Source organism: Crocuta crocuta, unplaced genomic scaffold, assembly GCF_008692635.1.
Source record: "Crocuta crocuta isolate KB4526 unplaced genomic scaffold, BGI_CrCroc_1.0 scaffold343, whole genome shotgun sequence".
In the NCBI taxonomy this organism is placed as follows: domain Eukaryota; kingdom Metazoa; phylum Chordata; class Mammalia; order Carnivora; family Hyaenidae; genus Crocuta; species Crocuta crocuta.
This window is the reverse complement of record NW_027532679.1, coordinates 2,077,718-2,093,137: the sequence shown is the minus strand read 5'-3', so window position 1 is coordinate 2,093,137 and position 15,420 is coordinate 2,077,718. Positions and strand designations below refer to the sequence as shown.

General features: G+C 38.4%; 1 protein-coding gene across 1 annotated transcript in view; it reads right to left on the bottom strand.

Annotated features, from left to right (window-relative positions):
• Nucleotides 1–15,420, bottom strand: part of SGCD (sarcoglycan delta) — a 375,126-nt gene that overhangs the window by 196,904 nt on the left and 162,802 nt on the right. Inside the window, exon 3 of the mRNA XM_077780729.1 lies at nt 7,780–7,881. Coding sequence (XP_077636855.1) covers nt 7,780–7,881 — 102 coding nt within the window. The remainder of the gene's footprint in view (nt 1–7,779; nt 7,882–15,420) is intronic.

Below are 15,420 nucleotides of genomic sequence, written 5' to 3'. Positions count from 1 at the left end.
GAAAATATAAACACTCTATGAGTAATAAAAAAAATGTAAGTAGAAGATGAGAAACAAATGAACACTGGAAAAGTATAATTCACTGAATGAAAAAAAATAAAATTAAAAGCTATTTAATAGGAAATGGATTTCCTTGGAGGGCAATGAGTTTGTCATTCAGATGACATTCGAGAAGAGGAGGAAAGACCATCTGGTTCAGAGCAGGTGAAAACATCAGGTGATATGTGGGCCACATGATGATGCCGATAGTGAAAATTACTGTCATTGTCATGGTCATCACATTGTCACCATCCTCATCAGAAGGGGGTGAGAGCAGGAGTTACCATTTCTCAAAACTCATTTCATGTCAAGTTCTGTATTAAGCACTTTACAAGCATTATCTTACTTGCAACCACCACAATGTAGGCATTAATACCAATTTTACACGCAAGAAAACAAGAATTCGCCAAATTAGGAAAGTTCTCAAAGATCACTCATCTGTCAAATGGTAGCACTTGCTACCATCCAAGTTCAACAACATAGAACATGGGTTAGCCACAGTGTGATACTGTCTCTTAGTACAGGCAACTTTTAAGAACCTCAATTAGTTCTGTTATCATAATTCCACACACAAGTTTTAGTAGGTGAGGACATCTTAAAAATATGTGAGTTTTTATAGGATGAGGAAATTTAAAAGACATATAAATTTCAAGTCTTATACAATAATTTTCCAGTTTATTCTCTTCAAGTAAATTAAGTTTTTTTACCCTTCCTCCAACTTCTTTTTCTACCTCTCCTCTCCTAAACTTCTAAATTCCATATAGTAATGGGCTGGGACCCCTATACCCACCCCAAGTACAGTTTTAAGTGAGTATAGAAATAAATTCACTTGCAATCTTCCCATTGCTGTAGGCCTGGCACAACATACTTATAATAGTAGCTATCATAGTAGCTCATTTCCCTTCCCTGGTCACTTCATGTGAAGTTATGTAAAAGTACCATGTAGTTGCATCATTACGCAAAGTAAGATGAGCAGTCTCTGCAAAGTAGGGATCTGCACTTCTGTCCAAATTGATTCTTTGTGGTTAAAGGTTTCCTTAGTATTCATTCATTCAAACTATCTACTAGTAGTGCTCGCCAAAATCTTGCAGCTGCATTTACCAATTAAAAAGAGGCCTACTAAACTCAACACCCCCCAAAAACAAATAATCCAATGAAGGAATGAGCCAAAGATATGAACATACACATTTCCAAAGACATCCAGATGGCTAAGAGAGACATGAAAAGATACTCAACGTCACTCATTATTAGGGAAATACAAATCAAAACCACAATGAGATACTACCTCACACCAGTCAGGATGGCTAAAATTAACAACTCGGGCGACAATAAATGTTGGTGAGCATGTGGAGAAAGGTGAACACTTTTACACTGTTCGTGGAAATGCAAACTTGGTTTAGCCATTCTGGAGNAAGGGGCCCCCCCCCCCCCCCGTAGCCAGCACTATTAGCATACAGCAGCACTATAGACAACAGCCAAAGTAAGGAAAGAGCCCAAATGTCCACTGAATTATGAATGGATAAAGAAGATATGGTGTATACATACATAATGGAATAGTACTTGGTTATCAAAAAGAATGAACTCCTGCCATTTCCAACTATGTGGATGGAACTAGAATATATTATGCTAAGCAAAACAAGCAGGGCAGAAAAAGACAAATGCCATATGATTTCACTCCTATCTGGAATTTAAGATACAGATGAACATAGGGGAAGGGAAGGAAAAGATAAGATAAAAGCAGAGAGAAAGGCAAACCATAAGAGACTCTTAAATACAGAGAACAAACTAAGGGTTGCTAGAGAGGAGGGAGGTGGGGGGCATGGGCTAAATGAGGGATGGGTACTAAGGAAGGCACTTGTTGACATGAGCACTGGGTGTGATGTTTAAGTGATGAATCAGTAGATTCTACTCCTGAAATCATAATTATACTATAGGTAAACTAACATGGATTTAAATAAAATAAAAAAAAAAAAGAGGACTATCATGCTGAAATGGGGATTTAAACACAGATTTTTTTTGGCATGATATCCCTTAACTTTACAAAATTCTGTGCTAACGCATTCAAGTAGTATTTCTAGAGACAGGCTGGTCTTTGGATGTCATGGTAGAATCGTTAATTTAGTGTGTGTCCTTTTCAATCTATTTTCTGAGTGGCATGATACTTACAGAAGCTGTGCATCCATGTGGCTAATGCTAGCATGTCCTGGGACTTTCCTTTAAGTCCCAGATGGAAGTTTTTGTAGGGATGAACATTTTCTCATTAATTTATCTTCCAAAGTGATTGTTATCACACTAATCAATTTTAGTGATTTCAAAAGGTTGCAACCTTCAATAATGAAATCAAATACAATATTGAACATTATGTGGATTGCTTAACCAATCCCAATTCCTTTCAGATCAATGAAACACAAAACCAGAATGAAGTATTGCTTCATTAGTTATCCTCACTTAGAGGGGTTGAGTAATCCTGTTCAACAGGGCACTGATCTCTTTTCAATGGGAAGCAGAAATAAAGGTAGCTGTGATGTACAGGGAAATGATACTGTAGATATTTCTGAAAAGAGCTTCCCATAGGTGGTCACAGCAATGGTCAAGTGCATCAGAAAAAAACCAATAAGCTGAAAATTGCCAGAATGGAGAAGAGAAGTTGCTACACATGGGGTCCATGTGGGTACCCTGCAAAGTTATGTATGACTTGGCAAGTATGGCAAAGTCTATTGGTTGCATGTCCAACCCCACATTCTTTGCTACCAGCATCCCAATTCTGTTCAGCCAGCAATTACCCCTGTGCTTGAAAGAAAGGGAGCCCCATAGATTAAGTCACCAGCTTCTGATATTGTTCTTCTGCCTTGTGGATCCAGCATATCGGTTTTTACTTTTTGTGAAAATCCAAAGAGATACCAATTTTACCTTGGCTGCCATGCTTGGTGTATCATTCTCTAGTCCCTTCTCAGTGCTCTGATGTCATCCAAAAGGGAAATATTCAGGGTCTATGCCCTGAGCCACTTCCATTATCTCTCTCCAGCCAAACCAAGACAAAGCAATTGCAAGCAGCACACACACACACACACACACACACACACACACACACACACACACACACTTCCTTAAGTTGGATATTAAATAAATGGTTGAAAGATCTTGATAAAGTTATGTGGAGGATGTATCCTTAAAATCATTCAGTTACACAAATTGTATGATTCCATTTAGGTGAAGTTCTAAGAAATGGAAAGTAATGTGCGGGACAGAAAGCATATTAGTGGTTGGTTGAGGGACTAGAAAGGGGTATGGGAGAAACTCTTAGTGATGATATATTCATTATCTTCATTGTGGTGATGGCTTCATGTGTACATGTAAAAACACTTCAACATACACAATTTAAATAGGTGTGGTTTATTCTATATCAATTATGCCTCAAAAAACTCTTAAACTATTAAAAATTATTTAATTTAGTGTTGATATATTTGGAGGGAAAAAGGGTACAAAAGAATATGCAAAGTATGGTTTTAATTAAAAATATACTTGTAGGAAATGCCTAAAAATGTACCCTAAACTGATGTTTTTAAAGTAAATGTTTATTCACTTATTTTTGAGAGAGACAGAAAGCACAAATGAGGGGGGGTGGGGCAGAGTGCAGAGAGAGCGGGAGAGAGAGGGAATCCCAAGCAGGCTCTGCACCTTCGGTGAGGAGCCCGATGGGGGGCTTGAACCCAGAAACTGTGAGATCATGACCTGAACTGAAGTCAGGCACTTAACTAATTAAGTCACCCAGGCACCTCAGTATGCAAAACTGTTAAGAGTACTTCCTCCGCAAGATAGATTTAAGTGATTATTTTTAATGATTTATTATTCAATATTACAAATATCTACTGAGCATATGTTATGTGCTGGTAGTAGCAACAGGGTTAGGGAATATAGAAGGGAAAATCTGCACGATCTCCTGCTCTTCCAAGTTTACATTCTTAAGCAAGAATGTCAAATGGTGACAGTTATAAGGGGGTAAACACACACACACACACACACACACACACACACACACACACACAGAAACAGGGTGATGTTTTACATATGACATTATACTAAACTAGGAAGTTCTTTCTAAAATGGCAACATGTGAACTGTGACTAGGATGGCCAGAAGGAGCCTTCTGTGAAAAACATGTAGGAGAGAATTTTCTAGGCCTTCGTGAGGAATCAGGAGTTTATTCCAGGGGCAATGGCAACTTGTTGGAGAATCCTTTGCAAAGAGGTGGAGAGACTTGACATTTTGAAAAGCCCATTTTGGCTACAATGTAGATGTGAGGCTGAGAGAGAGGGGCAGCACAGAGCGGCAGCTATTTGTGAAGGTGTAGGTGAGGGAGGACAGGATGGTGGTCGGAAACGGCAGGTAGCGTGTGAGGGAGAAGAGTGGATGGATGTGGGCACTGTTTCAGCAAGAGCTCATGTATTCACGGACAGATTTTATTACACATGCATATCAGTAGGTCTTTCTTTTCTTCAGTGAGAAGCTCTTTATTCTGTTGTCAGAAACATAAACGCTAAAGAGTTTTACCTACTATTTACATTTTGAAAGGAGAATACTTTCTTTTTTTTTTTTAATGTTTTATTTATTTCTGAGAGAGGGAGGGAGACAGCGTGAGCAGGGGAGGGTCAAACACAGAATTTGAAACAGGCTCCAGGCTCTGAGCTGGCTGTTAGCACAGAGCCTACTGCAGGGCTCGAACCCACGAACCGTGAGATCGTGACCTGAGCTGAAGTCGGACGCTTAACTCACTGAGACACCCAGGTGCCCCAGGAGAATACTTTCTTAAGAACAGTGAAAGATAGTCAATTCTGACACTTTATTCTCCTTAACTGGTGACGTGAAAGCATGGAATTTCACTGATTTTTCAATATTAAAATAAGACTTTTGAAATTATCATTAATTTTTAAGCTTTCAGTAAATTGTATCTTTGAGTTGGGATCATAGGGCCATTGATTTCCAGATATGCTGGCTGCATGTTTGCAAAAAGTTCAATTCCTGCACATGGGTCTAAGAGATGTACCTGTACCCCTTCCAAGTCTTCTGAAACATACTTCACAATTCCTTCATATGATTCTAATTCTATATCAAGGAAACTTATGTCAGGATATTTCATGTAAAAAATCAATTATTCTACCCATCATCTTAAAATCTGCTCTCTTGAGGATCCTGGGTGGCTCAGTTGGTTGAGCATCTAAATTTGGCTCAGGTCATGATCTCTCAGTTTGTGAATTTGAGCCCCGCATCAGACTCTGTGATGACAGCCCAGAGCTTGGAGCCTGCTTTGGATTCTGTATCTCCCTCTTTCTCTCTGCCTCTTCCCTGCCCATGCTACGTCTCTGTCTCTCAAAAAATAATATAAAACATTAAAAAATTTTAAAAAACTCTGCTCTCTCGTACCACATGTTGCTAAGCCAGACCATTTATATATTTATAGAAATATCACTAATATATGTTAGAAGGCTTGGCAAGCTATAGCTTACAGGCTATTTTTTGGTAGCCCTCAAGTTAAGAACATTGTTTACATTTTTAAAGAGTTGTAAAAAAGAAAAAAATAGAAGTCTAAAATACTTACTATCTGGCTCTTTACAGAAAAAGGGTTTGACACCAGGAGAAGGAAGTTATAAGTCAAAACTAGTGAGTTAAAAAGTTTAATCTAGAATGAGAAGATGTGGTGCATGTGTGTGTGTGTCCAAATAGACACACACATAATAAAATATTATGCAGCCATCAAAAGAACGAGATCATGCCATTTGCAACAACATAGATGGACTTAGAGGATATTCTGCTTAGTGACGTTAAGTCAGATGAGAAAGACAAATACCATATGATTTCACTCACATACCTGAAAAAAACAAATGATTAAACAAACTAACAACAACAAAAAAAACCCAAATAAGATCCATAAGTACAGAGAAAAACTCTGTTTGCCAGAAAGCAGGTGAGTTGGGATGGGCAAAATGTGTGAAAGAGATTGGGAGATATAGGTTTCCAGTTACGGAATGAATAAAACACAGGAATGAAAGCCACGGCATAAACAATATTGTCAGTGACATTATAATAATGTTGTATGGTATCAGACAGTAGTTACACTTGTAGTGAACATGGGATAATGTATAAACTTGTTAAATCACTATGTTGTACACCTGAAACTAATAGAACATTGTGTCGACAATACTCAAAAAAGTTTAATACAGATAAGATTAATCTAAAGTACAACTAATAACTCAAAAGATAATTTAACTAACCAACTTCCCAGGCTGGGAGAAATAAATACAGATCGAAGCAATTCTTCTAAGAGTGATTTCTTAGATGCTGAAAATTCACTGTGTCCATTCAGTTCAACACAGAATCATCACTCAACCCTCCTTATTATAACCTTATCTCTGATTCTTTCTAGGATCTAATTTCTTCAAAGATGGTAGATACATTTATAGTACTCTTCATACTTAGTGCTAACCCAGTGTGCTATGAGTTCCAGTTAAACTTATAGTCAATGATTGGGTGGCTGATCTGCTTTACTCTTTTTGATAATTTTAACATCATGGCTCCCACCCTTTTACTAGGCACACAAGGAAGTAAACTTATTGGCACTTAGGTAGTTGCATCCAGTTTAATAGAATTCTGTAGTTTAGACAGCATTCAGATAAAAGTACCCACTGCATAAAGTCACTGAATTTCATTAATTATGCCCATCAATGCACACTATGCAAATAACACTTTGGGGAACTTTCCCATTATTCCACTCGCAGGTGGACATGAAGCAATCCCAGAAGAGCAAATGCATTAACAACCCTTTTCAGACAGCAAATTCCACCANAAAATCCCACCCCCCCCCCAAAAAAAAAAAAAAAAAAAAGAAGAAGAAGAAACAAGGACTGAAGAAAAACCTCAAAAACAAAAATTAATTCTGAAAGTACTGGTTAATAAAAGCAAACTGTCTAGAGATCACTTCTATCATGACAAAAGGAATGAGAAAAAAAGCTTGAGTAGGAGGCTCTGGTTAACTGAAAAGTTTTGGAATTCGATTTCCTGCATTGACGCCCTTGCTCTACTACTTCATAAGTATGTGGCTTTGAACACAGCACCTCCCTAAGGCTCAATTCTTTAATCTGTAAAATTGAGGGAACAATAATTGCCAACCCTGAGGACCAATCTGCGGATTAAATTAGGTAATGGTAATGCATGCATGGTAAGCAAAGAGCATGGAAGAGCGTAGAATCTAGAGTAATGAAAACCATTTCAGAGCATAGTTGTTGATATATTGAATTGATTCTAACCAACCTTGGCTATCTTGTCCAAATTCTTAAGGAAAAACAAAATTCTAGTTCTTTAGTTATGTATTTCCAAAGATAGCATTTAAAGCACTTGGCAATTAAAAAATGATAGCAATATTTTCAGGATTTGTATAGTACTTAGAGCACATTCACATTTATTTTCTTGGCTTATTTGCAGCAGAATTATAGAAAAGTTCATTAACAGAGGTTATTACCCTCTTCTTGGCAGGAACAGAGAAAAGCTCAGAGAGGTCATCATAATCGTTTATGGTACCACAGCAGTGATTACATAAGCTGAGGACTTCAGATGTGAGTATATCTCACTACCTACATTACCATTCCCTCCTGTAATCCTCTATGCTCTGCTGATGGCTGATGATAAACTTCCCCAGACTTAGACTCCAGAAAAACAACCATTCCTTTTTCTTGAGCAGAAACTTACTGGTCGGGACTGGATTTCTTTGGCGTAGAGAGGTTGCAAGAATTCAGAGTCTCCTTCTAGTTTTAGACCTTTGTCTGTGATTCTCAAGTTCCCCATTCCATCCTGAAATAGAAGCACAGAGATAACATAGAAAATGCAATTAGCCAATATTTAAAAAAAAAACAACAAAAAAAACGAGGCTTTCAAAACCTGAAACAAAGTTNAAAAAAAGTTTTTTTTTTTTTTTTTTTTTTTTTTTGAGAGAGTGGAATGAGATGAGGTCCAATAAAATACTAGGAAGTATTATTCAATGCAATTATGCATATTACCCTCTTTGCTCACTTATTCTGAGAAAATTCTGTTCCATGCAATCTGTAATGCCCCCTAGTCATTCGCTAGCACAGATGAAGGAAGTCCTTTTGCTAGGAATTGCAGCAATAATGGAGCCAGGAGGTGAGTAGGAAAGGAGAAAAAGATAATTCCCCAGGTTAAAGTAAAAGGTCCAGTTTCCAAAACTTTATGCAGAAATTGTTAACTGGCAGTCTGATGGTCAAATCCAGTTTCTGGACACGGTATTTTTTGTTCCCAGAATATTTAAGAAGTCAAATTAGTTACTAACACTTTCACCAATATTTTATTATGGAAATATTAAAATATATACAAAAATAGAAAGTATAAATGGTACACATGTACCAGTCATTTGCCTTCAACAATGATCCGTTTACGGCTATTATTATTTACTTTACCCACCACACCCATCTCATTTGGCTAAATATAACCATAATACCATCACTACCACCATCACACCAAAAAATAAATAAATAAAATCATTAATCTCATCTAATGCCCAGTGTCAATGTTTAAATTTGATTCATTTTAATTTTCCCTCCTTAGATTTGCTTATTTGGATCAAGATGCCTGCTATAATTGGTTGATACATGAAATGCTAGGTCATCTCCTAAAAGTCTCCTAAGTCAGTCAGTTTCACTCACATCCATATCCATACCCATACTTTATTTGATAAACAAACCATCATTTTGGAATAGCATTGCCTAGAGTTTACATTTTGTTGAGCATTTCCATAATTTCATATACTGTGTTCTTCCGTCCCCTATATTACCTGTATTGGTAGTTAGATCAAGAGGCTTGAGAAGATTCAAGTTCAGGTTTATAGAAGAACATGTTCTAAGAAATAGAATATATTAGTATTCTACTGCTACCAACATAAATAACCATGAACTCAGTGGCTTAACACAACACAGATATATGATCTCACAATTGTGTATATGTCTGACCCAGGACTCAAAGGGTGAAAATCAAGGTACCAGCAGGCCTGTTGCACTCGTCCCTGGAGGCTTTAAGGGAGAATCCAGTTCTTGACTGTTTCTAGGTACTTGACGCTGCCCACATTCCTGGGCTCGTGGCCTCTTTCATCTTCAAAGTCTGTAGTGACTAGACGAATTTGCCTCATATCTAATCACTCTGACAATGAATCTTCCACCTCCCTCTTCCACTTTTAAAGACCCTGGTAATTTCGTTGAGCACACCTGGATAATTCAGGACAATCTCTTTATTTTAAAGTCATCTGCTTAGCAACCATAATTTTATCTATAATGTTAATTCTCCTTTGCCATGCAATGTGACATATTCAGGGGTTTGGAGATTGGGACAATCACATCTTTGAGCTGGAGGGCATTTTTCTGTCTACTATGTGCTCTGTCAGGAGGCATACAATGTCTTCTGCTGTGATGTCATCAGCTACTGGTGATCTTTGCCTAGAGGATCTATTAATTCACTAGAGATTTCAAATTGGTGATAAAATAATTCTATTATTTCTTAATTTATTAGCTGGGATATTCCAGCAAGAAAAAGTACATTTCATCAACAGTTACCTTAAATTTTAGTTTACAAAAATCTGAGAGGGGCTTGATTTTTCCTGCTTTATTTATTGGTCCAAAAAATACTGGTCACTGAGAAGCCTCCAGAGATAACCAATTAATGTTTCTTTCGTCTTTTTCTAAGTATCATTATGGGTATTTTAATTTGTTTCATTCCAGTGCAGTTTTTATTGCTATTGAAGGTCTAACTGTGCTACCCTTGCTCAGTGGGAACCTTTTCAAGTTGGCCTCTAAGTCCTTTTAAGATGACCCAGGACTCTGATGGCCCTTTTGCTTCTGGAATGACAAAATGATCTAGGGCTATTTCCCAGGACATCCTGTCCCAGACCTGGAAACACCATTTCTAGTAAGAAGTCTTGTGACAGCTTTTCATGGTAAGTAGAAGTTAGAGACAACACACTGAGAGCTTTGGGTGCTCACAGCTAGTGGATCGACCCTTGCTTCTGTGAACAGAGCTAGAAAATAAGTTCTCTATGTGTTTTTTAAACACATGAATTCCCATTAAACTTCGGTTCAAATTTAGGACTTGAATGTTTCCATTTAATCTCATGCTTCTGACAATGTTATCACCTTTCTTCCATACCAAAATCTGTGTTCTGAATAATACCAAAATGATTACTCATTTGATTTAGCCCACAATACATAGAGCCACTACTATATTAACATTACGAGTAAGCAAGACAATTTAAAATTTGTCTTAAGAAAGCTTTAGAGCACATCCTAGTAGGCAGGTACAGTCAAATGACTGGATTTGAAAACCACTTGAAATTATTCCATTCTGTAGGGTTAGGTTATGCCACCAACTTGCTATCAAGTCAGGTTTAATTGTTTCCTTCCCCACCACCTCTCAATTTTTCATGACCGTTTTAAGGTTCAATTTTGTGTTATAGTTTTGTGAACTGTTTAGATAGCACTAAAGTCAAATCTATAAAACAGGATTTATTCAAAAAAGTCTGGCATCTTTCCTTGTCTTTCCACCATGTTTCCTCTTTTCCAAATAACTGTAGGTGTCTAACTTTATCAGTCAGTATTCTCCAGGGAAACAGAACTAACAGAATGTGTGCGTGTGTATGTGTGTGTTTGCGCACACACACATACACACACACACTCATTAATTTTAAAGAACTGGCTTTAGCAACTGTGGAGGCAGAGAAGTTTCAAGACCTGCAGTTAGCAAGCTGGAGACCCATTTTAATAAAGCAGTATGTACACACACATATATATAAACACACACACACACACAGACACACACACACACTTTTTAAAAATTTATTCCTACTTTTTCCCAAACACATCTGAAAACTGAAAGATTTGAATAAAAATTCCAGGTTTTCAGTTTCTTGTAAAGCTGCAAGCCCTGGGAAATCTGAGCCTGCCTTCTCACATGGCCACCACTGGCTGGAGAAGCTGCCACCCTAGGCTACACAGGGGACCATATACTCTCCAGTTCACCAGTTCTCACCCAGCCTATTTCACTGTGTTACATTTTCTCAGATTCCTCAAGTTTCTCTTGAGTCTACCATTTATTCTCCCTGGCACTGCCATGTGGTTTATCCATCAATATATTCAAGACAGACATCACCTAGGGGGCGTATTGAATGACCATGTGGGAAATGGGCACTTTTACCCATCCCTCCTTCATAACAGCACTTCAGCCTGTGAATGAGAACAGATTTTTCAGGTCAATATTGTCCTTTCATGGATAGCGTGCCATCTGTATATTTCTATTTTCGGTACTTGTGGGACAGCTCTGCCAAAAGGGCCCCAGACTGGGCATTCAAACCCAGTGTGAGAGGAAATGGGCTAGAGGGTATGTTCCTGTCACACTAGCAGCAGGTAGAATCCACAACAAAGGAAAAAAAGAAAAAGTTAATACCCAACCATTCTGCCCTCCCCCCTGCCAAGTATATGTCACTTATCTTGCTTTGGTTTATTTTGATGATTTTTGTTAGTTGGAGAAACAGACATTTTCATAGAAACACATACTAAACCTGACACCTATAAACTGACTAAACTGGTTTGAAATAAGAACTGCTAAACACTCTTAATAGATTATATTTGGGGTAATTAGCAAGCCTATTTCAAATAAAATCTCTCTCCCTCCCCTCCTATAAATCTACTATCCTTAACATTTATTGGCAACTTACTATGTGCTTATTACTATACTCTGTGCTTTTCATACTTTCATTTTTCTTAATTGTTACTGAAAACTACTATGCTGCTTCTTGAATTTAATCATAAGGAAATAAAACTATATTTTTTATTAGCTGAATAATATGCAAATTATTCAGCTATTTATTGAGTTACCCATCACCTTGCCAGGTATGAGAAAAAATTAAAACTTAAAAACTAAAAGTTTCATGTTAATAGGATAACCGAATATGATATAATAGAATAAGATGTACCTCCTGAAGAGGAATACTTAAGAGTATTGGCCAAAGTGCATAATCCATTATTTTACTTTATTTATTTAAAAATTTTAAAAGTTTACTCATTTATTTTGAGAGAGCGAGCTTGCACGCGCTCAAATAGGGAGTGCGCATGCAGCGGGGGAGGGAACAGAGAGAAGGGAGAGAGAGAAGGAATCCAAGCAGGCTCTGCACTGTCATTGCAGAGCCTGATGTGGGGCTTGAACTCATGAACCTGGTCGCTCAACCAACTAAGCTACCCAGGTGCCCCTGCAAAATCCATTATTAATGAAATAACCAATCAATAAAGAAATACATGTGGATTTTATACCATTTTTATACAACTATATATACATATTTATACACATACATACATATAATTATATGTGCTTGTGCACATAAAAAAAATTCCTGAAGAAATTTAATAGGGGAAAAATTCTAGCGATAAATATTAAACATTGATACTGAAAATCTTTACATCCTAAGATATGAGTGCTTTTTAATTTCTTCTTTTTGCTTCTCTGTAGTATGCCATTTTCTATAAATAGCAATTGTAATGAAAAACTTGTTATGAAATAGTAAGTTCTCACTGATTTATTTTAAAAAGCAACATCTGTCAATAATCTACGTCATATACTAATGTGAGACCTAAATCTAACTGACTCCATTTTAGAAAAAGCCTCCATCTTGAAGGTGAATTAGACCCGAACCCAGTCCCAGGGAAAACCGCAGGAAGTACTTAGGCAGCCTCAGCCTGCCCTTAGTTACTCCCCTAGCAACAGCAACAGCCAATCAGTTTAAAAGAGGTGCCTATGTCCCAAGACGGTCCCGTTGTCAGTCTGCGTTCAGGCCAGGTGAGCCGAACCAACTGGGTACTGACAAGTCAGCCTGTACCAAAAGTCAACCTATCAGGAGGCTGCCAAGCTGGAACGCCCCGGATTCTACTGTAACCGCAATAAAGAGCCCTGCGACCGACCACGAGTTCGGGGCACCATACCATCACCGCTGCGTCGGGTGCGTTGGAGTCCCTGCTTGAGCTTGAATAAAGACCCTCGTGTGCTTACATCGGAATCGGCTCCTCGGTGGTCTTTGGGGTTTTTGCGATCTGGGCATAACACTAAGTACTATACACATACCATCTCATGCCATCTTCTCAATGATCCTATGATATAGTCATTATTTTCCTTGTTTTACAACTGAGAAAATATATTGGTAAGTAACTTGCTCACAGTTGTACAGCTAGTTAATAACAGGATCATGAATTTGAACCCAAGTCTTTCCAATTCAGACAATATGCTCTTACTCATTATTCTAACCTATTGTTTGCAAAAGTAATATATGTAAGTATCTGCTGAATTGTATTTTGCCATTTTGATTGTCACTTACTTGGTGAGAGCTCTCAGTGATGGTAGAGAGGACCCTCTCCAACTGCAAGAATAATGCCATCTGTTCTTATGGTCAAACACCTCTATTCCACCTTCCTGGGGTCCAGAGGTTCTTTATTATAACCCAACAGTTTCCCATGCCAGGGAACAGAAGCAAAATGAATCATCTGCTATTTCAGGAAAGACTACTGTGTACATAATCATGTGCTGCAAGCCATGGGGAGTCAGAAAAAATGAAGGCCCATCTTTATCCTTCCTCAGAGATAGTTTATAATACAGGTGGCACATAGCCAGAGAATAGTGAAGAAGCCAGATGATCAACATTTGAGCAATGCTCATGTAATCCAACAGGCAATGGATTCCTTTGCAACAGTAATTTGACATTTACTTAAACACCTCTTTTGGTAGGAAACTTAACATAAACTTGCAAAATCTCTACCATTTCATTCAGTTACAGTTCTTTCTATTCTTGTGAATCATTGCTTCATTTTTCCTGTCTCCTTCCCAATCCCTAGGTCTGCCTAAAAAGTATTGGTAGGAAAGGTCTATCAAATAGTATACATTTTCATTATTGGCCTCTATTGCCTAAATATAATACAAATTGGAGTGGGCAACTACATATGGTCCCACATTAGAGTCTTTTTTATGGCTCTGAACAATCAGACTGGATTGGATACACATCAAAACAACTTGAGAACAGCCTTATTTAAAACCATTTCACCTTTAACTGCCCACATAAGAAGCTATTGGTATTATTAAGATAGGAGTTTCAGGTCAGTTTTAAAGCAAAATTTCCCTCCCTGTAAGATGCAAAAGAGGCATTTAGATGGAAGATACACAGTCATTTCCAAAGCAATTAGGAGGAAACAGACCTTTATTGGCCCCTGTTCAAATGGTAAAACTTCAATATTCTTAAAGGGAGCATAAAAATTCTAGCAGCCAGAAAGCTGGGATCCATAGAGCCACATCTGTCCTGTCAGTAGTTTTGAAGTCTGTAAAGCACGCTCAAAACAAAAGTGAGAATCAGGATCCCACTTTCATCCCAGGGGGGCAGGGCCTATATACAGTGCAGTAAACCAGTGCCTACCTGCACGCCTGGCACACAGGGCTTTTTCCACGTACACGAGGAAATCTCATTATTCTCACAATCTGATTTAGAATGGCCTCCCTGTAAGGTCTTTTGGGGGAGAGAAGGCTTGGGGGTAGGGATGGGAGCAGAGGTGGGTGCATGTAGAGAATCTCTCTTTGGGCTGGTCCAAGCAAGAATGATAGCATTTGCTCTTTATTTTTTATGTGGTTGAGACTGGTTGGTTGTTTCAAATGAACAGTTTTCTACAAAATGAGTACAGAATAAATAAAGAGATTTCAGAGTGGCAGGACAATGGACTGCAATATTAATTTGTTTCTTTCTTCCCAGCTCTCACGCTGACCCCTGGTCACTTTCATTGCCGTTTCAAATAGGTTCCTAGGCTTTGTAATTATGAGGCTTAGAGATTTTGAGAGCAAAGGAGCATAGGCAGCCTGAAAGCAGTGGGGTTTATCTTTTGTGAAAGGTAACTCTCACTGAATGGACTATGTTAGGAGGGGGGTGAGGAGAAGTTTTCCAATGGGGCTGGGGTGGACAAGAGATTTGTGTAGGCCATGAATTCTAGAGACCATTATCCCGCCAGGGTCCCCAGGAGGGGATAGGACCACAGAGGGAAGTGGCAGTGGGGTTTCAGCTTCCTCAAAGTCTCCTTTCCACAGGAATGGCAGAGACACCCCTTTCCGAGACTTAAAAGGACCACAGGATTGGGACCACAGTTCTCTCAGCCACAGCCAATGAAAGACAGTGACTGGTGTACCCAGAGGCCTTCCCACTGGTGCTGGCAAAGCACTGGATGTCCAAAAATTCCTGAGATGTGAAATGCTCTGCTGCCCTTTGTGGGAGGGAGGCTGGGAATGAGTATTATGTTGATTTAAAGAAAGTGC